Source organism: Natator depressus, chromosome 7 (genome assembly GCF_965152275.1).
Source record: "Natator depressus isolate rNatDep1 chromosome 7, rNatDep2.hap1, whole genome shotgun sequence".
Lineage (NCBI taxonomy): Eukaryota > Metazoa > Chordata > Testudines > Cheloniidae > Natator > Natator depressus.
The window spans coordinates 24909931-24937264 of NC_134240.1; the positions used below are offsets into that span (position 1 = coordinate 24909931).

General features: G+C 41.1%; 1 protein-coding gene across 1 annotated transcript in view; it reads left to right on the forward strand.

The window, feature by feature from the left end:
- The window catches only part of DNAH12 (dynein axonemal heavy chain 12), a 175116-nt gene that overhangs the window by 110384 nt on the left and 37398 nt on the right, over positions 1–27334 (forward strand). The window contains exons 48-58 of the mRNA XM_074957725.1: positions 1978–2058; positions 4800–4976; positions 6459–6590; positions 12040–12129; positions 13308–13448; positions 16437–16678; positions 17031–17178; positions 18838–18983; positions 20401–20615; positions 22984–23176; positions 24555–24747. Coding sequence (XP_074813826.1) covers positions 1978–2058; positions 4800–4976; positions 6459–6590; positions 12040–12129; positions 13308–13448; positions 16437–16678; positions 17031–17178; positions 18838–18983; positions 20401–20615; positions 22984–23176; positions 24555–24747 — 1758 coding nt within the window. The remainder of the gene's footprint in view (positions 1–1977; positions 2059–4799; positions 4977–6458; positions 6591–12039; positions 12130–13307; positions 13449–16436; positions 16679–17030; positions 17179–18837; positions 18984–20400; positions 20616–22983; positions 23177–24554; positions 24748–27334) is intronic.

Genomic DNA, 27334 nt, shown 5'->3' on the forward strand with positions numbered 1-27334 from the left:
GTTTAAACAGACCAGAGTTCCTGAAGACGCGAGCATCATGAACCTTTCCCAGCCATCCCACATTGATGTTGGTGAAACGTCCCTTGTGATCCACCAGTGCTTGCCGCACCATTGAAAAGTACCCTTTTTGGTTTATGTACTGGCTGCCTTGGTGGTCCGGTCCCAAGACAGGGATATGCGTTCCATCTATAGTCCCACTACAGTTAGGGAATCCCATTGCAGCAAAGCCATCCACTATGACCTGCACATTTCCCAGAGTCACTACCTTTGATAGCAGCAGCTCAATGATTGTGTTGGCTACTTGCATCACAGCAACCCCCACAGTAGATTTGCCCACTCCAAATTGATTCCCAACTGACCGGTAGCTGTCTGGCGTTGCAAGCTTCCGCAGGGCTATTGCCACTCTCTTCTCAACTGTGAGGGCTGCTCTCATCTTGGTATTCTTGCGCTTCAGGGCAGAGGAAAGCAAGTCACAGAGTTCCAGGAAAGTGGCCTTACACATGCGAAAGTTTCGCAGCCACTGGGAATCATCCCAAACCTGCAACACTATGCAGTCCCACCAGTCTGTGCTTGTTTCCTGAGCCCAGAATCGGCGTTCCACGGCATGAGCCTGCCCCATTAACACCATGATCTCCAAATTGCTGGGGACTGTGGTTTTAGAGAAATCTGTGTCCATGTCCTCATCACTCTCGTCACCACACTGCTGTCGCCTCCTCGCCTGGTTTTTCAGGGTCTGGTTCTGCATAAGCTGCATGATAATGCGCGAGTTGTTTATAATGGTCATAACTGCTGCAGTGAGCTGAATGGGCTCCATGCTTGCCGTGCTATGGCGTCTGCTCAGGCAATCCAGGGAAAAGGGCGCAAAATGATTGTCTGCCGTTGCTTTCACGGAGGGAGGGTTGACTGATGACATTTACCCATAACCACCCGCAACAAATTTTTGGCCCCATCAGGCATTGGGAGCTCAGCCCAGTATTCCAATGGGCAGCAGGGACTGCGGGAGCTGTGGGATAGCAACCCACAGTGCACCTCTCGCAATGTCGACACTTGCCACAGTACTGTGTACGCACACCACTGAATTAATGTGCTTAGTGTGGACGCATGCACTCGACTTCATACAATCTGTTCCCAAAAATCGACTTCTGTAAAATCGGAGTAATTTCGTAGTGTAGGCAAGGTCAAAGACTACTACGTTCTAAAGTAGGCTGCAATCTTAAAAATAGAGCCGGGATATTTTTCTTTGTATGTAGAAAATATGTATACCTACATGGACCATACCTGAAGAGCCTGTTCTTTTGTCTTTTATACCCAGGAATTGTGACCTATGTCATTCCTTTCATGCAAAGTGTATCTCACTGGTCACTGCTTTTAGCACTGTCTTAAAACATAAGACCAAGATAAACTGACTTTTCCATTTTTCTGCAGACATCATTGTTTGTTTATTTATATTGTGATAGTGCCTAGAGACAGCGGCTCCACTGTACTAGGCTCTATGCAAATATATAATAAAGGGATGGTCCGTACTCCAAAGAACTTACAATCTAAGTAAGTGCTTGCATGGATGTGACTCCATGAAACCAAAGGGCTGCAGGATTGAGCACTATAATACTAATCTTTCTGCAGTGTTTTCTTTGTTTTGATATAAAAGGCTTGCTTAAATTATTAAAATCAATATCACTAAATCAAATCCTGGCCCCATTTAAAATCAATGGGATTTCACCCACTGTTCTTATATGTAGTAATTTTGTGTATTTATAGTACTGTTTCTCTAATTTTTAAACCACAGGTTCTTGTCACTAATGTTTGAGCCTGTTTTCAGGGAATATAACAAGTTTTTATGGGGTTCTTTTAAATATAGTACCCATATTTGATTTTATACTGTATTTAAATGTTAAACTTTCCACTTATTATTTGCTATATTTTTAGCATCAGCATTTACTGCTACTGTGATAATTTTATAAAGAAATGTCCATCTAGGTTGGTGAAATGAAGCAAGAACTAGTTGATCTGCAACCCAAACTGGAGGAGGCTAAAGTGGATAATGCAAATATGATGAAGGTAGAGTTAAGCAAATATATTGTTTAATGCTGAAATACATAATTTGAGTTATTTGTAATGATTAAATTATTATTTTAATTAGCAACTATCATGTTGATAAGGTGGGGTTTCCAGGAAATCTGGGGAAGTAGGGGTTCCCATTAGAGGCTCCTGCTGGTAAAGCTCTATGAAAGCCCAGCAGAATGTAAAGCTGTCTCCCATAATGGTATCCTGATGGGGAGAAAAGACAGAAACAATCTGCAAGAATGAACCCCCCTGGGAGCATAATGGACATAGCTAATTCCATAGGATATACTTTTTAATGTCTTGCACCAACTTTGTTGAGTTTGACTCATGAATAGTCAGGTATGGCCATTCCTATGTATGATCTGAAGACTAATTAATGAGTAGTATAACTCCAAAATACTGAATATATAAATGCACATTTTGTGCTGCCTTCTTAATATGAGGGCATGTCTATGCTACAGTCTTAACTCGATCTGTTAGGTCGACTTACAGCCAGCACAGTAATTACTGCAGTGGCTGGTGTCCACATTACCTTCCTTCTGTTGGTGGCATGCATCCTCACTAGGAGCATTTCCACCAACTGAAGAGGGGCAGTGTGGGGAGCTGAGTACCAGGGCTTTCAGCTCCATTCAGCTCCCTGCTGGGAGCCCAGCTGCCACCCAGGCTTCTTGCCTTCACACTCCCAGCCAGGAGCAGAGGGCAACCACCTGGGCTTCTTGCCTCCCCTTTTCCAGCCAGGAGCAGAGGAGAAGCCACCCAGGGCTTGTCACCTCCAGCAGGGAGATCCACGCCTGGAGTCCAGTCAGCTGCCATGCTCCCAGTGGGGATTGGGGAACTGGGACCCCGGGAGGAGGGGCAGCAGGGCTCCCAGTGGAGAGTGGGGAGCCCGGGTGGCAGCCCAAGCCGGGAGCCTGGGTGGCAGTCTGGCTTGGAGAGAACCTGGTAGCAGCCTGGCTCGGGAGACTGCTTTCTTCTTAATTTCATGGCTCCAGCGGAAAAGAATGACAGCCAACATAAGAAACGCAGTGTCTACACAGACACCGTGTCACCCTAACTACACTGATGTAAGCCCTCTCGTGGAGGTGGACTTATGATGTCAGTGTAGTAAGGCACGTATATCAGCAGGATATGTTGTGTAAACACTAACATAATTAGGTCAACATAAGCTGCCTTATGTCGACCTACCTCTGTAGTGTAGATAAAGCCTAAGTAATCCTGTGAAAGCACATTGTACAGCGTTTGTGTGAATATTACAGATCCATAATGCCACTTGCAAAGCAATTAGTTTTTAATGAAGAGTGCTTACTGTACAATATATTTGTCCATACCTCAGAATCTCAGTTATTCATGGAGGAGCTTTACACTGAATTCCTGAAAGGGGTAGTATAATTATGCTATCGTATGCTGTCTGTCTTACAAGGGAGATGAGTTCAAGATAGAGCTCTGTTCTTGTTTTTGAAGCGCCTGTGGTTACACATTGATGCTATATCTAAACTAAAAACGTCTGCCAGTATAGCTATGTTGGTCAGAGGTTTGATCCCTGACTGATATAACTATGCTGACAAAAGCCCCTAGTGATTGCAGTTTACAGATAAAACTGCACTTTTGCTAGTATAGCTTGTTTTGCTCAATGGGGCTGGAATAAGCTATACTGGCAAAAGCTCAGTTTTGCTGGTATAAACTGCATCCATACTCGGAGCTCTTTGCCAGTGTAGTATACCAGTGCAGCTGTACCACTGAAGTCCTACTAGTGTAGACATGGCCTAAGGTTATAGGCTGGGTTTTCAACAGAGCCTAAGGAAGTAGGGTGCCCAACTCTCATTAAAATTTCATGGATTTTGGTAGTTTAACTCTCTCTTAGTAGGTGTACGTGGATGCTCTTACAGTAACTGTAGTACCAAATAGACAGAATTCTTTCTTGACATTTTTGTCAACTTGGCTGTTACTTAAAAATGGCTTTCTAAAAATGCATTCCAGTACATTCCGCCTTCTCTGACAAATCTGCATTCCAGGTCAGAGTCCCCAACACCCATAAGCTTTGAGGGAAACTAGTCGTCAGATTGACAGAAATGGGAGGGAGTCATTGCCCTGAATCAAGTGATAGCCTCTTCACTCAAAAAAAAAAAAAAAAAAAAAAAAAAAAAGCACAATAGGTATAGTCTATATTACAGACTAGGGGTCTGTAAAAATCATTTTACATTACAAATCCATTTTTAAGTTGCAGCATGAGGCACAAAAAAATCGCCTGGTAAACTTGTGGCCTTTTTCACTGTAAAAGTATTGTAAAAACAGCTATTTGTAGTAACTGCAATCTTAGTGCACGTAGTGGTGGGTTTTTTGGTAGGAATTTCAAAATTGTAGGGATATAAAGCCCTTATTTAGTGCAAAGAACACCTTTTATATGTCTCTCAGTTCCAATTTCAAATCTAAGGCTGCTTATGTTTGTTTGATTCTGCTAGCTATTGACGTGGGTCCACAGAGATGTTATGTTACTCCTACAAAATTCCCATTACCTACAGATCTTTTCTTTTCAGTTTATTTTGAGAAAACAATTTTTTATGCAGGTCAGTGTCACATAAATTAATAATGATTCTAATACTAACCTACTGAAAAAGACGAAGAAGTAAACCAAAATTATTTTATAGATGCTCTACATCATAGCCCCAGACAGTTGATTGAATAAACACCATTCAGTGGCAAGTTCGATGAATTCTGCTCATGAATGTTTTCTTTAGATTATAGAGAAGGAATCGGCAGAAGTGGAAGCAAAAAGTAAAACTGTGAAAATAGATGAAGAGATTGCTACAGAAAAAGCTGCGGAAGCCCAGGAACTGAAGAATGAGTGTGAGAGTGACCTGGCAGAGGCAATTCCAGCGCTAGAGGCTGCACTTTCTGCCCTTGACACCCTTAAGGCGAGCTAAATTTTTAAAAGTGGCACTCTAAAGAATTATTTAATTTTTCTGTGTACTTTGGGTTATTTGCCAAAGAACACGTTAAAGAGAAAACAAGAAAAGGTTTGAAAAAGGTTAAAATTCTCAGTTTTTGACATCTGGGTAATCACAAATTCTTCTTCTGAATTTAGGAAATCTGTTAAAAAACATACTTGTTTGTGTCATGTGACACAGAAAGCACTTCTGAGAAAACAGTTTTCAGATATCTTCTCTGCTTGAGAGTTGAAAGCCTGTGTGATTTTTTTTTTTTTTTTGTCCCTAGACTTTCTTTATAAATACTTTCCCAAGGCAGTATGTCACTCTCCCTTCTTTTCCTGGCTCCCATCTCTCTAGCTACTAGGTTCTGTCCTTTATTCTTTTTTCTGGTCCATCTCTGCTTTAGGTTTTCTCTATCTGCTTAGTCACAAACTTCTCTGAGCACCACTCTGTATATCTTTGTTTTATCATCTTTTTGGAATGAGTGGGTCTGATCATGCAAGGAGCTGTGTTCCTCCTGCAAGGTGTTGAGCACCTTCAAATCCTGATGAAGTCAGTGGACGTTGAGGTCTCTCAGGAAATGCTCAGCATTAGGCCCTAATCTCAGGGTTAGGCCCTAAATTTGTTGCTTTAGGAGACCACCTGGCCATTACTACACAAAAAAACTTAGATGAGAAGAGGAATCCTGATTAAGATCTTACAAACACATTTATACATGCTTAACTCTCACATGTAGTCTGATTCAGTTCTTTCATGGGACTAATCACATTCCTAAAGCTAAGCACAAGCATATTGGCAGGACTGGAGCTGTATTAGGCACTACACAAAATCGACATATTAACATTGGTGTTTAATTTCTCCATCTAGCTAAGCTTAGGGATGTCCATTCAAGGAATCCAGCGCTTACATTTTTGTTTTAAAATTATAATGTGGCTAAGAATTTTCTGGATCTTGAATTTTTCAGAGTCACCATTATGACTCAGTTACCAGACTTTAGAACAGTATTGTAGAGAAAATGCCTGCAGGAACTGTTCATTTGGAGTTGCCAAATATATGAGAGTTCTTGTGTGCCACCTCGGGATAAGTACCAAAGAAATCTTTTGACCTAGTCTTGGATTTCGTATGGTTTGTTTACACTTACTAAACTTGATCTAATTTTGATCTCCCATATATAAGAAAAAGTTGCTGTAGGGTGGATTTTTCTTGTGTTCAGGCAATATTAACTATATGTTTTCAAATCATCCCTTGTAAAAAAACAAACCCTATAATTATTCTTATATTTATTGTGTGCAGTGTTAAAATTCCTTTCATTTCTGTTTTTATTCACTACATATATGCTACTTGATCATGAGAAATCGATAATCCTTTTTTCTTTTGTTATGAATATTGAGCTTAATGTATTTTGTGTACGAGATACAAAACTGTAAATCAATACATTTTATTTTTAAAATGTCACTTTTGTTTTAGCCATCTGATATAACAATTGTGAAATCAATGAAGAATCCTCCATCTGGTGTCAAACTAGTTATGGCTGCCATCTGTGTTATGAAAGATATAAAACCTGAAAGAATTACAGATCCTACCGGGACTGGAGGCAAGGTAAAATGGCAGAAAGCAAATTTCAAATAAGAATGTAATTTTTCTAATATATTTGTTCATCGATAGCAGTTCTTCTCAAATGAAAAATATAGGGCCCTATAAACTAGACACACATTTGCAGCCTTCAAGAAAACCATGGATGCAGGCTGTACATCAGCAAGGAGACAGCTTCAGCTTCCAATCCACCTGTTGTGGAACTACAGAATAGCTTGTGGAGTGGAGAGTTCACTGTTTTTTGCTTTCTGTGACTCCTGGTCCTGTGTCTGTCGTTCTCCCTGAGAGTTGCTACTGCTGTCGTAGACACAGGGCAGTTAAGTGGACTCTTGCCTTAGCCTCTACAGGTGGTGAATCAGGCAGAACTCCCTTATTGTACAAGGGGTACCCCCTGATCATCAGAGTAAAGGGTCTTTTTCCCCACAGTCACTATTTGATTTTTAAGTATGGTCTAGGGAAATATTTGGTCCGACAGACTCCTCTCTCTGTGGCTGATTCCATCCTCAAGGAGATTTCATCTTCATACCATGTGACACCATTGGATTTCTTTCCTTTCTGTCTTGGAAAAGAACATTGCTTTGACATTAGAACATTAGGGAGGATGGGCCTTATATTAATAACATACACAAGGAAACTAAGGCCTGGTCTACACTACGAGGTTAGGTCGAATTTAGCCATGTTAGGTGGATTTTATAATGAATGTGTCTACACAACCAACCCCCTTCTGCCAACCTGAAGGGCTCTTAAAATTGACTCCTGTACTCTTCCCTGACAAGGGGAGTAGTGCTAAAATAGACTTTCCTGGGTCAAATTTGGGGTACAGTAGATGCAGCGCTGTGCAATTTGATGGTATTGGCCTCTGGGACATATCCCAGAGTGCTCCAGTGTGACCTCTCTGGACAGCACTTTCACCTCTGATGCACTAGCCAGGTACACACGAAAAGCACCGGGAACTTTTGAATTTCATTTCCTGTTTAGTCAGCGTGGCGAGCTCAGCGGAACAGGTGACCATGCAGTCCCCCCAGAATTGCAAACGAGCTCCAGCACGGAGGGAATGGGAGACACTGGATCTGATTGCTGTATGGGGAGAAGAATCTGTGCAGGCAGAACTCCTGCAGAAGAAATGCTGATATATATGTCAAAATCGCACAGGGCATGATGGACAGAGGCTACACCAGGGACACACAGCAGTGCCACATGAAAATTAAGGCGCTCAGGCAAGCCTACCAAAAGACAAAGGAGGCAAACGGTTGCTCCGGGTCAGAGCCCCAGACATGCTGCTTCTGTGATCAGCTGCATGCCATTCTAGGGCGGGACCCTACCAGTACCCCAACACTCTTCGTGGACACAATAAGGATTTTGTGGACGAGGAAGAGGAGGAGGAGGGGGAGAATGCACATCAGGCAAGCAGAGAATCCGTTCTACCCGGCAACCAGGACCTTTTCCTCACCCTGGAGCCAATACCCTCCCAGAGCGTATTGTTCTTGGACCCTGCAGGTGGAGAAGGCACCTCTGGTGAGTGCACATTTGTAACGAAACTACAGGGGTTAAAAGCAATGTGTTTAATGTTTGATTTGCCCTGAACAATTGGGATGCATTCGCGGCCAGTACAGCTATTGGAAAAGTCTGTTAATGTGTCTGGGGATGGAGCGGGAATCCTCCAGGGACATCTCCATGAAGCTCTCCTGGAGGTACTCTGAAAGCCTTTGCAGAAGGTTTCTGGGGAGGGCTGCCTTATTTTGTCCTCCACGGTAGGACACGTTACCACACCAAGCCAGTAGCAAGTGGTCTGGAATCATTGCAGCACAAAGCATGGCAGCGAATAGTCCTGGGTTTTGGTCGCATTCATGCAACATTCAGTCTTTATCTTTCTGCGTCAGCCTCAGGATGGTAATATCATTCATGGTCACCTGGTTGAAAGAGGGAAGTTTTGTAAGGCAACAATAATCCCCTCTATTTGGTGATCCCCCACACATTAGACCCCAGGCATGCTGGGCTGTTTGGGCTTGGCTAAAAGGGATCATCCCAGAGAATAGCCATGTGGGGGCAGGGAGAGGGGTGTGCTGCACATCCACTCCAAAACAGCAGCCCCTCCTTTTAAACGGCAACTGCAGCCCCTCCTTTTAAACAGCAAACCCAACTGGCACTGGTTGCTCTGGGAAAGGAGGGCGCTGCAGTTTGAAACCATTCCCACATGTTATGAACGCGGAAGAAGCCAACCTAACATACCCTTTGGTTTACCATGGCTGCCTGGAAACCAAATTCTGTTTCCCATCCGTGTGTGATGTGTCACCATACTGGCAGGCGCTCCATGTAAAAGACAAAATGCGACCTTTTATCTAAAACACATGTGCTGTCTGCAGTGAATTGCTTGATTCACTGTGAAAGAATCTCCCTTCTGTTCTCAGAAATGTATCTTCTTAAAAGTCTACTCTTCTTTTTTTCCCCCCTGCAGCTGCAAATGCTTCTATGCTCCCCGCATCAACTCTGTCCCTGAGGTTATTGCAGATTAGAAGGCGAAAAAAACACACTCGCGATGACATGTTTTCAGATCTCATGCAGTCCTCCCGCACTTATAGGGCACAGCTGAATGCATGGAGGCATTCGGTGGCAGAGGCCAGGAAAGCATACAGTGAGCGTGATCAGAACACCCAGGAGGAGATACTGAGGCTAATGGGGGAGCAAACAGACATGATGAGGCATCTGGTGGAGCTGCAGGAAAGGCAATTGGAGTACAGACCCCCGCTGCATCCATTGTGTAACCGCCTGCCCTCCTCGGCCAGTTCCATATCCTCCTCACACAGACGCCCAAGAACACGGGGCTGGGGAGGCTTCGCGCACCCTGCCACTCAACTCCAGGGGATGGCCCAAGCAACAGAAGGCTGTCATTCAAACCTCTTTGATTTGTAGTTTGGCTACAATAAGCAATGTGGCCTTGTCCTTCCCTCCTCCCCAACCTCACCCCGTTATCAAACCCTTTGTATACCCAGGCTACCTTTTACTAGTCAGCATTGTCAGTGATCTCAAGTTTTTTTTTAATAAATAAAGAATGAATGGATTCAGAACAATAGGGACTTCATTTCCTGTGCCAGCTGTGGTTGAAGGGAGGGAAGGGGATTGGCTTACACGGAAGTACATTCAACAAAGGAGGAGGCTTTGCATCAAGGACAAACACACACAACTGTCATACCATACCCTGGTCAGTCATGAAACTGTTTTTCAAAGACTCTCTGATTCGCAGCACACCTCAGTGTGCTCTTCTAATTGCCCTGGTGTCTGGCTGTTCAAAATTGGACACCAGGCGATTTGCCTCAACCTCCCACCCCGCTATAAACGTCTCCGCCTTACTCTCCCAGATATTATGGAGCACACAGCAAGCAGCAATTACAATAGGAATGTTGGTTGTGCTGAGGTCTCACCTAGTCAGCAACGGCGCCAGTGAGCTTTTAAATGTCCAAAGGCACATTCTACCACCATTCTGCACTTGCTCAGCCTATAGTTTAACTGCTCCTTACTACTGTCCAGGCTGCCTGTGTATGGCTTCATGAGCCATGGGAGCAAGGGGTAGGCTGGGTCCCCAAGGATAACTATTGACATTTCAACATCCCCAATGGTAATTTTCTGGTCTAGGAAGAAAGTCCCTTCTTGCAGCTTTCCGAACAGCCCGAAGTTCCGAAATATGTGAGCATCATGCACCTTTCCCGACCATCCTACGTGGATGTCAGTGAAACGGCCCTTGTGATCCACCAGTGCATGCAACACCATTGAGAAGTACCCCTTGCGGTTTATGTACTCTTTGGCAAGGTGGTCCGGTGCCAAGATAGGGATATGGGTTCCGTCTATCGCCCCACCACAGTTAGGGAACCCCATTACAGCAAAGACATCCACTATGACCTGCACATTTCCCAGAGTCACTACCCTTTTTAGCAGAAGGGTATTGATTGCCCTGGCTACTTGGATCACAGCAGCCCCCACAGTAGATTTGCCCACTCTGAATTGATTCCCAACTGACAGGTAGCAGTCAGGCGTTGCAAGCTTCCACAGAGCTATCACCACTCGCTTCTCAACTGTCAGGGCAGGGGAAAGCAACTCATACAGTTCCATGAAAGTGGCCTTATGCATACGAAAGTTTCGCAGCCACTGGGAATCATCCCATACCTGCAACATTGTGCGGTCCCACCAGTCTGTGCTTGTTTGCTGGGCCCAGAATCGGCGTTCTACTGTATCAACATGCTCCGGTGCCGCCGTGATATCCCAGTTGCCACATCCTGTGCTTTCAGGAACGTCTGTGTCCATATCCTGCTCACAATCTTCCTCATTCCTAGCTAGGCTCTGCACATACTGCAGGATAATGTGTGAGGTGTTTACAAGGCTCACAAAAGCAGTGTGCAGCTGAGCGGGCTCCATGCTTGCCATGCTATGGTGTCTGCATGGATAACCCAGGAAAAAAGGTGCAAAATGATTGTTTGCCATTGATTTCAAGGAGGGAGGGAGGGAGGAAGGGAGGGGAGACTGACGGCATGTACCCAAAACCACCTGCGACAATGTTTTTGCCCCATCAGGCATTGGGAGTTTAAACCAGAATTCCAATGGGCAGCAGGGACTGTGGGATAGCTACCCACAGTGCACCACTCCGTGAGTCGGTGCTAGCCACGGTATTGAGGGTGCACTCCGCCGACCTAATGCCCTTAGTGGGAACATGCATGACCGACTGTATAAAATCGCTTACTATAGATCGACTTCTATAAAATCGACCTTAGTGGCAAATGCTTTGGATTCGTAGTATATTAAAGCTTCAAAATATAAACAGTCTGGGCTAAATCCTTAAACATGCTGCGATCTGACTTTTACCAACCTTCTGTAATAAGTATGAACATAAAAACATAAGAACAGCCATAGTGGGTCAGACCAGAGGTCCATCAAGCCCAGTATCCTGTCCTCTGACAGTGGCCAGTGGCAGGTGCCCCAAAAGGAATGAACAGACAGGTTATCATCAAGTGATCCATGCCCTATCACCCAATCCCAGCTTCTGGCAAACAGAGGCTAGGGACACCATTCCTGCTGATCCTGGCTAATAGCCATTGATGGACCTATCCTCCATGAATCTAGCTAGCTCCGTTTTGAACCTCGTTACAGTATTGGACTTCACAACATCCTCTGGCAAGGAGTTCCAGAGGTTGACAGTGCATTGTATGAAAAAATACTTTCTTGTGTTTGTTTTAAACCTGCTACCTACTAATTTCATTTGGTGGCCCCTTGTTCTTGTATTATGAGAAGGAGTAAAAATAACACTTCCTTATTTACTTTCTCTATACCACTCATGATTTTATAGACCTCTATCATATCCTCCCTTAGTCGCCTCTTTTCCATGCATGCCTGTCTGTTAATTAGAGGATATTTATGAATTCATTTTGGTTTAAAAGTTTTAAAAGTTCTTCCCTAATTTCCATTGTAGGTCTTGGATTACTGGGGGCCTAGCAAGAAAGTTCTGGGTGACATGAATTTCTTAAAGGATCTTAGAGAGTATGACAAGGATAACATTCCAGTAAGTGTTTGATTAATGTCTTTTGAGTAATGAAATCTGCCTCCAAAAACATGTATGGAAGATATTACACCAAGGGGTAAATTCACCCTGGGCTTTCATGGAAATAAACTATATGGGGAAGAGGGAATTGTGTCAGCACACAGCAGCTTGCAATCTCAGTTATTCTGGGGGCTTTTAGGAGCAAGTGCCATCTGAGAAGTGAATGACACTGTCCAAGAAGGGTGCACGGCCAGGGCAGACTGGAAATACAGTGATTCAACTCCTCCTCTCAGTGGCTCCTTCCGGTGGTGCCTCCTATGGCATTCCAGCAGGATTTAGAGTTATCCTCCAGTAGGTACCCTGTAGGGGATGTCTGTACCACTGCCTGCTAGCTGCCTGAGTGAAAAGTTCTGTACCTAGATTTACCCAGCTTAAAATATGTAAGTAACATCTCCTTGTACCAGCTTTAGTAAATCAGTCCCTGTATGTTTACCAGAGAAGCTATGACAAAATCAGGTCTGGCATAATACATTTTATTTAGTTTTGAAAGGACTAAATATATCAGTGGGGTTTTTTTTCATTTAAAAAAACTGTTTATCTGAAATATAGATTAAATCTGACAGTGTGGATAACATGGTATGATTATATGCCTCGAAATGTACAAGGGCGCAATATAAAGACATGACCTCTGCTTGCAGGGAACTTATTGTCTAAGGGCCTGATCCTTACAAGTTGCTGAGTGCTTAGTATCTCACAAGATTGGGCCCAGAAGTAGGCACAGGCAATGTAATTCATTCACATACTCTGGTTGAAGATCCAGTCTTCATTCAGTAAAGATAACTTTGGGGATCATCATTAAAAAGCTTTGCTGAAATAAGTAAATTCGAAGGAAGAATATAAAAGAAGAAAGGGAATGCATTTGTTTCAGAAGGAGAGGCAACTTAAAATAAGACTTGAAGAAAGACACAAAGGATGGCGATCTGACGAGGAGGGAAGCTTGGTAAGAATGTAGACAGTGAGAAAATCAGAGAAACAAATTAGGGCTGGACTCTGTCACAGTTACCCATATTGAGTAATTCCTTAGTGATGTCAGTTGATCAACTTGTGGAGTTAAGGTACTGTTCAGCATGGTAAGGATGGCAAAACTGGGCCTTAGATAAATAAAGTTTTCCTATGACTGTAATGTTTTTATCATGTAGGTGACTGTCATGCAGAAGATTCGTTCTGAATATCTGACTAATCCCGAGTTTGATCCACCTAAGGTGGCTAAAGCATCCTCCGCAGCTGAGGGTTTGTGTAAATGGATTATGGCTATGGAAGTGTATGACAGAGTTGCTAAGGTATGTGTTGAGTCCAGTCCTGAAAACTCCCGTTGGCTTTAGTGGAAGCTACACACACATGAGAACTGCAAGACTAAGCTACTTATTATGATTGCAGTTAAACTGAAATAAAAGGTACTTCATTGGAAAATAAATTTAGGACATATATTTTCAAATTTAACAGAGGACTGGGACTACTGTGAAGATCATAGAATCATAGAATATCAGGGTTGGAAGGGACCCCAGAAGGTCATCTAGTCCAACCCCCTGCTCGAAGCAGGACCAATTCCCAGTTAAATCATCCCAGCCAGGGCTTTGTCAAGCCTGACCTTAAAAACCTCTAAGGAAGGAGATTCTACCACCTCCCTAGGTAACGCATTCCAGTGTTTCACCACCCTCTTAGTGAAAAAGTTTTTCCTAATATCCAATCTAAACCTCCCCCATTGCAACTTGAGACCATTACTCCTCGTTCTGTCATCTGCTACCATTGAGAACAGTCTAGAGCCATCCTCTTTGGAACCCCCTTTCAGGTAGTTGAAAGCAGCTATCAAATCCCCCCTCATTCTTCTCTTCTGCAGACTAAACAATCCCAGCTCCCTCAGTCTCTCCTCATAAGTCATGTGCTCTAGACCCCTAATCATTTTTGTTGCCCTTCGCTGGACTCTCTCCAATTTATCCACATCCTTCTTGTAGTGTGGGGCCCAAAACTGGACACAGTACTCCAGATGAGGCCTCACCAGTGTCGAGTAGAGGGGAACGATCACGTCCCTCGATCTGCTCGCTATGCCCCTACTTATACATCCCAAAATGCCATTGGCCTTCTTGGCAACAAGGGCACACTGCTGACTCATATCCAGCTTCTCGTCCACTGTCACCCCTAGGTCCTTTTCCGCAGAACTGCTGCCTAGCCATTCGGTCCCTAGTCTGTAGCGGTGCATTGGATTCTTCCATCCTAAGTGTAGGACCCTGCACTTATCCTTATTGAACCTCATCAGATTTCTTTTGGCCCAATCCTCCAATTTGTCTAGGTCCTTCTGTATCCTATCCCTCCCCTCCACCGTATCTACCACTCCTCCCAGTTCAGTATCATCCGCAAATTTGCTGAGAGTGCAATCCACACCATCCTCCAGATCATTTATGAAGATATTGAACAAAACCGGCCCCAGGACTGACCCCTGGGGCACTCCACTTGACACCGGCTGCCAACTAGACATGGAGCCATTGATCACTACCCGTTGAGCCCGACAATCTAGCCAGCTTTCTACCCACCTTATAGTGCATTCATCCAGCCCATACTTCCTTAACTTGCTGACAAGAATACTGTGGGAGACCGTGTCAAAAGCTTTGCTAAAGTCAAGAAACAATACATCCACTGCTTTCCCTTCATCCACAGAACCAGTAATCTCATCATAAAAGGCGATTAGATTAGTCAGACATGACCTTCCCTTGGTGAATCCATGCTGACTGTTCCTGATCACTTTCCTCTCATGTAAGTGCTTCAGGATTGATTCTTTGAGGACCTGCTCCATGATTTTTCCAGGGACTGAGGTGAGGCTGACTGGCCTGTAGTTCCCAGGATCCTCCTTCTTCCCTTTTTTAAAGATTGGCACTACATTAGCCTTTTTCCAGTCATCCGGGACTTCCCCCGTTCGCCACAAGTTTTCAAAGATAATGGCCAAGGGCTCTGCAATCACAGCCGCCAATTCCTTCAGCACTCTCGGATGCAACTCGTCCGGCCCCATGGACTTGTGCACGTCCAGCTTTTCTAAATAGTCCCTAACCACCTCTATCTCCACAGAGGGCTGGCCATCTCTTCCCCATTTTGTGATGCCCAGCGCAGCAGTCTGGGAGCTGACCTTGTTAGTGAAAACAGAGGCAAAAAAAGCATTGAGTACATTAGCTTTTTCCACATCCTCTGTCACTAGGTTGCCTCCCTCATTCAGTAAGGGGCCCACACTTTTTCCTTGGCTTTCTTCTTGTTGCCAACATACCTGAAGATGAAAATAGCTGTCAGATTTGATGAAGATAAGAGATGTTTTTACTGAAGCAGCATACAGATTAAAATAAAGTACTATAAAGTCTGTCAAAAACTATAATCATACTTTTATTTTCTGCTTATACAATAAAAAAGGATATCTAAAATTGTGATCCAGGAGGTCCATGGGGAGTGGGTGGTCTACATAATAAAATATTTTGAGAATCAAGCAAGGAAAAAAGGGGGTGTTGAATGGAGAGAGAGAGTCCATGCAGGAGACTTTCTCTTACAGAGAAATCCAAAGAATTAAATAGCTGAGGAATCTCTGCCATAGGCTACACACACCACTAAATAGAACAGAAATATGTTCATTCTTCTAGAAAACCATGAAAAATATTTGTATGTTTTTTTTTCTTCCTTCAAACAATATAACCTAAATTGCCATCTGTAAATGGGTATTGAAAATCAAATAATAAATCAAGTAATTATTTTTAGCCAATGAATGGTACTTTGGAATGATATTGTTTTGGGGATTTTTGTATTGGTCTTTTTTTGTTTTAAGTTTTAACGTAGAGAAAAAATTATGTCTGCTTTAATCCTTGTTTATCTCACTTCAGTAATTTTCTTTATCAATGGTACTAGCATTGCTGCTATAATAACAATATAAGGTGTCCAACGTTGGACACACATTTATGGCAAGCATCAATACAGTATGTTTTCTGCCTCGGTAATGCAACTTGATGTATTAATTTAATACAACAAGATTCTGAGCCAGTTTAATTTTAATTTTTTATTCAAGTAATTTAGAATGAATATACATTGTTAGTTGGCTTTGCTTCCTAAGCTTCATTCTCAAAAAACATAGTGCATTTAGTATATTAGGACCCACTTCCCTATTCGTTTTCACAAATATTAATATAATAAAATATGCTCCTCCTTACCTTGGAATATTGATCCAAAGTGTTACATACAGAACTTTATACATCAGTAAACTATATGGATTTAGCATCCCTGCATTAATTGTAATTGAACAGGTGGTTGCTCCCAAAAAAGCTCGTCTAGGGGAGGCCCAGCAGTCCTTAGCAGAAACTATGGCATTACTGAATCAGAAGAGAGCTGAACTTGCAGCAGTGGAGAATCATTTGGCAAAATTGCAACAAACCTTTGTTGAGAAAACTGAAGAAAAGGCTCGTCTAGAATTCCAGGTGGATCTGTGTGCTAAGAAACTAGAAAGAGCAGAGAAGCTGATTGGAGGACTGGGTGGAGAAAAATCAAGGTCAGATGTAAATACAAATGCTCATTCGAACATGCATCCAAAAGTAGAGACAAAACCTGAGCTTTAGTTCTCTGAGCCTTAAACTTTTGCATCCCTGTATCCTCATTTGGGGACTGGGGCAATCAGGTCCTTCAAAGATCGTCAAAGGACCCAATATTGTGACTAAAAAATACTCACCAAAACATTTGAGGCAGTCTTCAAAGCAACATCCAAGGGCACAAACACAATGTTTTAATTATTTATTTGCAATTCACCTTTAACATAAAGGGAAAACACTTCTTGTGTTGATGATGTACTCTGTTAATGCTACCAATATAGAGGAATTTTATATGGTATCTTTGCTTATCCATAGATGGTGTAATGCTGCAAATGATCTTCAAAATACATATGATAATTTGACAGGAGATGTTCTGATATCAGCTGGAGTGATAGCTTATTTGGGTGCTTTCACTAGTGCCTTTCGACAAGAGTGTACTAAAGACTGGAGCAAGTTGTGCAAGGTTAGAAAGTTTATCTTAGATTTAAATAATATCTTTCATCCCAGTAGATCCCAAAGTGCTTTACAATCTGTGGGCCAAATCCTGAAATTTCTGATTTTTCACTTGGTGTCTACTTAGTAAAAAATCATTTTAAAGTGAGTGGTCTAAATTTTGCTGATTTACACTTTTGTAAATCTGGAGTAATTCACTGAATTCAGTGGATTTACTCAAGGTTTACACTGGTGTACCAGAAATGATCTGATGTTGACCCATTGACTTCAGTGAGAGTTTCATGTGAGTAAAGACTAAGTAATTGATTGAGAGGACTTCAGAAATTGGCCTTAAATAAATAAAGCAATCACTTTACAAACTAAAGTGCAGCTACATTAAAGATGGATGGCACAGTGCTAACTAGTCTGTCCAACCCAAGCACAAACCAAAAGAATTTTTTCAAATTTAGCTATCCTGATACTAGCCCTGTCCCCAACTAAAGCCTTTCAAGTAAACCATTTAAATAAACCATTTTAAACACTACCATGTTTGAGATGGTGATACTTTACTGTGTTTCCAAACCTAAGTTTTGAATGGATAAATATGAAACATTTTTTAAGTTTGTAGTGTGGATGCAAACTTGTTAAGCATTGTTAAACTGTGCTTCTTCCCTTTAAAACATTTTAAAAGTGGTTGCATGAAAACGGCTTGCATACTTGCAGAACGAAATATCAAGTCACAATGTAAGGCCCTGATTCTGCAAAGGGATTTGCTCAGATGGACCCTTACTCTCATACAGCATCCCACTGATTTCAGTCGGACTCCATAAGGCATCTGTTTGCAGTACTGGAACCTGAAGTATGGTGGATGGCAAGGTGGAAGATAAAGGCTTAGGCTGCAAAGGGACCAATAGGGCTAACACAGGACCAGAATGTTCCCTTTGCAAGATCAGGGCCTTTCAACTTCCATTTTGTTGTTGGATGTTGCTAGCCCTAGCTGCTGCTAGGTCCCAATCCTGCAAATAGATGCACTAATTTTGACCTATGTACCTGTACAGAATCCCATTGTTCCACTGAAGTCAGTGGTGTTCCTCATGGGTGCAGAGGTCTGTGCTAGCACATATATTTGTATAGCTGGGGCTTTACTGAAGAAATTATTGCTGCACAGTACCTGCTTTTGCTTTTTTTAAAGAGACAGTTGCACCATAGACTTGATTTAGGTAAGTAAATAGCGATGAAGTAATATGTGACTGACCGGCATTGGAAAAGTGCGTTGTATTAGTTGGAAGTGTAAACACAGAATAAATAAACAAAAGTTAGGAAAATTTTCTTGCAATTTAAAGATTTCTAGATGGTTCTGTTTTTTTCCCACTACACCGCAGTGTGTAAGTTATCATCACACAACATATTACAAAAGAGTAAAAAAGAATACCTTCAGAACTGGGGGCAAAAAAAAAAAACAACTCGAGAAAAATCCCACAAAATCTCAGCCAAAATTGGGGAAAGTCACCACAAAATTGGGAAAATCTTTCCATTTTCTGCAAACGTGAATTTTTCCCCCCATGATTTTCTCTCCTTGAACAAAAGCCAATTTTTAAAGCAAGTTGTGAATAAATTAATACTTTTAACTGAAGCAGTATTTTAACAAAATTTAAAGAAATAAAGAATAAAGATTTATTTTTTCTTGCAGGACAAAAATATTCCTTGTTCTGAGAACTTCTCTTTGAGTAAGACCCTTGGTGACCCAATAAAAATCAGAGCCTGGAATATTGCTGGATTACCAACAGACAACTTTTCGGTCGACAATGGTGTGATTGTTGATAACTCCAGGCGCTGGTAGGTAACAAAGAAGCTAATAATTTGCTAAAACAAACCGAGATTTCAGACTAAATCAAATTTAGTCTGTATACTAGAAACAGAAAGGTGCTGCATACCCTTCCCCTCCCAAACCCTTCAGTGGAACTTGAGGAGGCTTTGTTCTGCACAGGATGAGACCCAGTGTTTCCAGTGGTTGAAAGTTTTCCTTCCAGAATATTACAGATATTTTTTTCATCTTTAAATTCAGTTGTTGAATTTTATATTGTGATTAAACTTACTTCCGGATTATCCACTGTTTTCCAATGTCTCTATTGTGTACAATGACTTCACATTGCAAAACTATTGACTTATAACACAGATTGGTATAAGTCTGGTAATTTATTCTTTTTTGCAGTTGTAGAAACATAGAAGACAGAAGGACATTTTTGATAACAGTTTTAATAAATATTTTTCTTGTGTGAGCCATTAAATATATAAACCACAATACAGAAAAACTGTGAGTCAGGTTATACACACATTTCAAGGTCCTATTGCTACCACAGTCAACTTCAGCTTTGCTCTTTGTCATGTTTTAGAGACTAGTGTATTGGATGAAATTGACTTCTGTGCAGAGGGCCAGCACAGAGGGCCAGCTTTGTTATCAAAGTCCGATCTAAGCCTTATTTTGAGGACTTAAATCCCTCTTAAATGCTGTGGAAGCATTGGGATGGCCCTCTGCACAGGAGTGAATTTCAATCAGTAAGAAAAACATTACAAATTTCAATAATAACATTCATTATTAATTCTGTTCTGGAACCTGAATGTTGGCTACAGGAAGAAAGACACTCAGATACTATTTTTATCCCTTCAGTGATCCTCCATTGAAACTCGAACAGCCTACCATGGGATACACTAAACCTGTCTGACAGCTTTTGTGCTAATTTTTGTGCCAATTTTTGCTTCCTTGCAAAAAAAAAAAATATATATATATATATATATATATAGACCCATATCTTCAGTTAGTGCAAGTGAGTACAGCTCCATTGAAAGGAACTACACCCACTTACGCCATTCGAGGTATCAGCCCTATTAGTCTCAAATTGCTGGTAGTTATTGTAAAAAACAAAAATTATTGCAAAACTCACATATAATAAAAAATTCTAAAAAATCAGAATTCGAAAGGAAAAATACAATGAAGCTGTCAAAAAAGTTCTGAATACTCATCTGTGTCTTTTGAAAAAAATCATAAACATCATCTTCATGGCTTTTAAAAGAATTCTGATATTTCTGTTCAAATTGTGACTGTAATATTCAGCCAGTGGACGTTTGTCTCTTAAAATAATACAGCCATAAAGTATCATGTGTCACTTTTTTCCAGCTAGTCCACAGCAGAAATAATTTCAAATTTACAAAAAGTCATGTGTACTGAGCAGGTTCTTTGTACTGTACATTCTAGGCCATTGATGATTGATCCCCAGGGTCAAGCCAATAAATGGATAAAGAACTCAGAGAAAGAAAACCAATTGAGTGTTATCAAGTTCACAGATACAGACTACATGAGAACTTTGGAGAACTGCATTCAGTTTGGGACTCCACTTCTGCTAGAAAATGTTGGGGAAGAACTAGACCCATCACTGGAACCCCTGCTGCTTAGACAAACCTTTAAACAAGGTACAAGAAAATTAGTTATGAGCCCAGAAGTATGTAACATTAATGCTCATCTAACGAACTGTTATATCAGCTAATATTTTCTTCTTTCTTTACTTTTGCTGCTTATGATCAGAGGAAGGTAGCCTTCTTAAGCTGATTTTTACTTTTTAATAAAGTTCACAAATGTCACATTATAGAATTCTTACTTGAAAACTTCACTATGCAGCGGAGATATATTTGAATATAGTAGGTTTGGTCCTGCAAAGACTCCCATTAAAACTCCCATTGACGCTGAATATATTTTTTCTGAAGTGTTATACTGTGTAAGGCTAGATATCTTATTTATAAAATATGTTTTAACTTAGTAGGATATATTATTTATTGCATTACATTCTAAGTTAAGAAGAGTTATCATGGTATTTTGCAAAAGTTGCACATTTTTCATGCAAATATTATCTTCTCAAAGTCATATGATGATGAAGAAAAGGTCCAGGTTTAAGGTGGGAATCTCCTTTTTCAAAAAATGTATCCTTTCTTTTCCAAGTGATAAAAGGGGCGAAAAGTAAAGAAGTGAGAGAAAAAGAGTAGGTAGAGGGACCTGAACACTGAATTTTCATGTTTAGTTTTCAAAAAGAAAATTGAAACAAAACATTCATTCAAAACTAAATGAAAAAAATAGTTTCATGTCAAAGTTTGTCATGGTAGAAAAGGTCTGATTTTTTTTGACCAGTTCTAACTACACTGGACCTGGGAAATCTCAAATCTCATACACGCTAGGGTTTTGGAACTGCACAGTCTGCTGTGGGCATTAATTATTGGAACCGTATTCAAAATAAGGTCAGGCTTGACAAAGCCCTGGCTGGGATGATTTATTTGGGGATTGGTCCTGCTTTGAGCAGGGGGTTGGACTAGATGACCTCCTGAGGTCCCTTCCAACCCTGATATTCTATGGTTCTATGATTCTCTGAATAGGCAACAGCAGGGCTCAACACAGTCTGCTGCTACAGAGAGCAGGTGGCTGTGAATTGGTTTCTCTCCTAAGATACCTGCTGTTGGAGATAAGAATGCAGAGCCTTCATATGGAGGAAACTCATGCATGGAGCTCTATAAGACACTTCCTTTAAGGATCCTCTAATATTTGGAGGTCTAGGAGTCAGACTGTGAGCAGCCTTCCCATGGATAAGAGGAAGATGTCTGGGATGTGTGGCCACCCTTTAAAGATCCCCACTCTACTTGAGTGGAAGATAGGAAATGGATGGTCTGTCCCTGAAGATATTCTGCTCTTTTAGAGAGAGCTGATCAGACTGGGAATAACTAGAGGGGAATAGGGCTGTAGCAATCTCCTGAGTCTCTAAAGGTTGAGCCACGAACAACCTGCCCCATATGTGCTTGTTGCAACAGATGCTGGTGGCACATTTATTCTGTAAATATTTGTACAGGGCCACAGGTGTGTGTGACATTTTACAGACAAATAAAAGACCTTCCAGGGAAATTTTAGTCTAAAATTATACAAATCATGACAGGTGGTAGCAAAAAGCATAGGAGAGTTTGGGTTAAGGTCAAATAAGATTATATGCTTGCTTGATATGCTATGTATGGATCTTGTTATCTTGTTTTAATACATGAATTGGTTTGAGCTACTGTGAAACAAGAATATGAAATTTGAAAACAACCACACAAGACCTGTACCTTTTCCAATTTTATATGTACACAGTAAAGGAAGGGCATAACTGTGTGACCCACTCAATTATTTTTACCTCCTATGGATGAAATCCTGGCTCCACTAAAATGAGTGGTAGTTTTAACATTGACTTAGATGGGGCCAGGACTCACCTTGTTTCCAGCTCTTACTATTTGAGGTTACTTGATTTGCTCTTAACAAGACACTTGCTTTTACTTGATCACAAAAGTAATATTTTTTGCATAAATAATTGAGGTAAGCAAATATATAACTTACATTGTGATGTTTTCTTGGGACGCCCCGGATTGTGGGTCACTTTGTTACCACCCTGCCTCTAGTGTGAGGGAGTTTGTCTTGTGGAATCTGTGTGTCAGCCCTTGTCCACTGCCAGCCTTTCAGCTACTCATATTCTCCTCAGGACTCTGCCAGTCCTATTTTGATTTGCAGGTTAACAATAGGTGACCCCAAACCCCAACCCCCCTTTGAAGAACTTTCCCCTGTATCATCCAGCCCCTGTCACTGGATACTCACAGTAATTACCAAGTAAGCTGTCCTCAAGGAGAAAGTGTACATGCATGGAAGGGTTATGAGTCAGGATCAGTTCCTTTATAATAACACAGCACTGTAATCTGTCTTGGTGAAAACCAATACACGTTTATTAACAAAGAACAGAGTCACATGCACAAATGTTTGTCTTCTGAACTTTAGGGGGCATGGATTGCATCAGGCTTGGTGAGACAATTATTGAGTATTCCAGTGATTTCAAATTTTTTATTACAACAAAACTAAGAAATCCACATTATATGCCTGAACTGGCTACAAAAGTTTCTTTACTCAACTTTATGATAACACCAGAGGGACTTGAAGACCAGCTACTAGGTATTGTTGTTGCAAAAGAGAGGTATGTGTTTGTTTATTGCAAATAGGCAAATGAAATATTCTAAACAGGAGACTTTGGAAGCAATTAAGAGAAATATTCGTAATAAAATGGAGCAATTGTTAGTGATTCTAAATGTTTTTTCATAACAACTATAAACAATACTGGTATTCTAGCTGTCTTATTTAAGATATTTCTAGGGGGTCCATCACGATAGTATGTGTGAGTCATCTGAGATATTGGAAAAGTGTTTTGTTATTTAACATTATCACAGAGCAACCATGATTATTTCAGAGTAACAGCCGTGTTAGTCTGTATTCGCAAAAAGAAAAGGAGTACTTGTGGCACCTTAGAGACTAACCAATTTATTTGAGCATAAGCTTTCGTGAGCTGTAGCTCACGAAAGCTTATGCTCAAATAAATTGGTTAGTCTCTAAGGTGCCACAAGTACTCCTTTTCTTTTCATGATTATTTGTTTTCTGATATGGCTTCCTGGCAATCCAGCCCATTGATTTTGCACATGCAAATGTGGATATTGGATTATTAGACTGCATTTTTACTTTTCAATGAAGAAAGGACATGGTGGCTCTGAAACTGTTCCTAGTTCTTGTCTAAACTCAAAATAGAGACAGATTAAATTGGATTTCCTGGGTTTCTGATCATTCAAATGAACACAGAACTGTCCGCTCAAATATACTAGGTTCACTTGCTAAAAAAAATCTTAATACATTTAATGTAAGTTCCACATCACAAACTCATGCATACATAAGCTGTATAATATTTACTCAAAAACAAGAATTACCTGTATAGTAATTAAAAATTCGGATTAACTGACATTTTCAGAAGTCTGGATATAAAATTTTAGGCAAACATTTTCAAACATAAAATTAACCTAAAGTTTTGCACCTAAGTCCATATGTAGGCATCTAAATAAGTGGCCTGATTTTCAGGAGCTGAGCTCTGAATCGAGTCAAGGCTTTAGGGGCCAAATTCTATGGTGACTGAAATCCTGTGCAACCCTATTGATGTTAGTGGGAAAGCTCTGGGTGTAAGCATAGAATTTGACCCCCAAGAGCTTAACTTTAGGCACCCAGGTTTGAAAGTGGTGGCCTTAGTGTCTTGCTAAAATAGAGAGGATTGGCACTAATGTAGTTCCAGTATAACTGTGTAGCTCAGTGGTAAAAACTGCATTAATGGAATGCTAAGATCCTGACACAAACCTACCAAATCAAGAGGTAAGGTTTCTGTGACACTAATATTACATGATCATATAACATGAACAATGTGATCTACTTTATATAAATATTGATTTTTCGAATATGGATTAACTACATGCAGGTATCTGAATATGTAACAATACTAGCATAAAAGGTAAACTTTGGGTGTATGTTTTGGTTTTTAGACCAGAATTAGAAGACGAGAGGAACGCTCTCATCCTTCAGTCTGCGGCCAATAAAAAACAACTAAAGGAAATTGAGAAGAAAATTTTAGAAACCTTACAGTCTTCCGAAGGGAACATTTTGGAAGATGAGAGTGCTATCATGGTCTTGGATTCTGCTAAAATAATGTCTAATGAGATCACCAAGAAACAACAGGTAAGCAATGTTAGATTTTGTTTTCAAATTCAGTGGTTATTGTGTACAAAACCTAAAAGCTTGCTTTCTGCTAGGAAGACTGTGAATTAGAAGCAAAATTCTATGCTTATGAATGAAAAAGATCAATTTATAAGAAAAAGAAAAACTGTTGAGGAAACGCTGAAATCCTCGTTCATGGTTAGATCAGTCCTTACTTAGGCAAAACATCCATCTTCGAAGGCAGTTGTGCCTGAATAAGGATTGAGTAAGAGGTAAGGCCTTCAGGATTTGGCCCTATATTAACGTAGTTGTAAGGGTCTAATTTTTAAATGAACAAAAGCCAGTCTTTTAAGGGAGACAGTAATGGTCTAACCTGCATATGGGACTGGGAGCCAGAAACTCCAAGTTCTAATACTGTAAATGCCTCTGACTCACTGCAAGGCCTCGTGTGAGTCAGTTAACCTGTCTCTGTGTTAATTTTCCCACATATAAAATGAGAATAATAATACTTACCTTTAGGTTTCAGAGTAACAGCCGTGTTAGTCTGTATTCACAAAAAGAAAAGGAGTACTTGTGGCACCTTAGAGACTAACAAATTTATTTGAGCATAAGCTTAAGCTTACCTTTACTTACCTTTAGGACATCATTGAGGACGCTGGGTGGATTAATTAATATTTGTGTGGTACACTGAAGATGGGAAATGTTATATATGGGTAAGCATAGTGGGCCAGATTGTCCCCCAATTGGAAAAACCTGCATATGGGACAAGAAACATCTTGACTGCCAATTATATGAGTTTTCGCTGAATTATCTTGTTAGTGGGCGGTGTACCATGCTAGGAAAATGGTAGCCTACATTTGCCTCTACATTTACAGGTCTCCTGAAATAAGGCCTTCTGGGCAGAAAGTGACATGCTGCAATACCTTCTTACCTTCCACGGCTCTTGAACAGCATTTTTGGGCGGGTCCACTGTGAAGATAATCTGCATCATATAATGCAGGGATTCCCCATTTAAGGAGGGATTGGGAAAGTGCAACTCTCAAGGTTCCTTCCCCATTCTGAACTCTAGGGTACAGATGTGGGGACCTGCATGAGAAACCCCCTAAGCTTATTTTTACCAGCTTAGGTTAAAACTTCCCCAAGGTACAAACTATTTTACCTTTTGCCCTTGGACTTTATTGCTGCCACCACCAAGCGTCTAACAAATATATAACAGGGAAAGAGCCCACTTTCCCCCCAAAACGTCTTTCCCCCCAAAATCCTCCCAAACCCTACACCCCCTTTCCTGGGGAAGGCTTGAAAAAATCCTCACCAATTTGCATAGGTGAACACAGACCCAAACCCTTGGATCTTAAGAACAATGAAAAAGCAATCAGGTTCTTAAAAGAAGAATTTTAATTGAAGAAAAAGTAAAAGTATCACCTCTGTAAAATCAGGATGGTAAATACCTTACAGGGTCATCAGATTCAAAACATAGAGAATCCCTCTAGGCAAAACCTTAAGTTACAAAAAGACACAAAAACAGGAATACACATTCCATTCAGCACAACTTATTTTATCAGCCATTTAAACAAAACAGAATCTAACGCATATCTAACTAGATTGCTTATTAGCCTTTTACAGGAGATCTGACCTGCATTCCTGCTCTGGTCCTGGCAAAAGCAACACACAGACCAAGAGAACCTTTGTTTCTCCCCCCATCCAGCTTTGAAAGTATCTTGTCTCCTCATTGGTCATTTTGGTCAGGTGCCAGTGAGGTTATCCTAGCTTCTCAACCCTTCACAGGTGAAAGGGTTTTTCCTCTGGCCAGGAGGGATTTTAAAGGTGTTTACCCTTCCCTTTATATTTATGACAGCAACAGACAGCGATATTCTCCCAGTCTCAACTGTCCTGCCCCTGGCCTCCTCCTCCTAAATCAATTAGGCTAATTTCCTCAGAACCTGCACAGTAGGACTCGTTTAGGTTTGGAGTAGTGGATAAAAAGTACCATGGAGCCAGAAAGGTTTTCCCCTCAACAACCCCTGGCTTAGCACTTGTCTATATGAAAAATTTGACCAAAAGAATTATAGCAGTATAATCATACCAGAATAGATATGCTGGTGAACTCCCTGTTATAACATGTCAAAGCAGAGTATTTAAACTGGAATAAACTGGACAGTCTCTATGTAAAATCATAAATGGACACAAATCAGACGTCAAGAATTATAACATTCAAAAACCAGTAGGAGAACACTTCAGTCTCTTTGGTCACTCAATTACAGACCTAAAAGTTGCAATTTTTCAACAAAAACACTTCAAAAACAGACTCCAGCGAGCGACTGCTGAATTGGAATTAATTTGCAAACTGGATACAATTAACTTAGGCTTGAATAGAGACTGGGAGTGGATGGGTCATTACACAAAGTAAAATTATTTCCCCATGTTTATTCCCCCCCTCCACCCCTCACTGTTCCTCAGACGTTCTTGTCAACTGCTGGAAATGGCCCACCTTGATTATCACTGCAAAAGGTTTTTCCCCCCCTGCTCTTCTGCTGGTAATAGCTCACCTTAAGTGATCACTCTTGTTACAGTGTGTATGGTAACACCCATTGTTTTATGTTCTCTATGT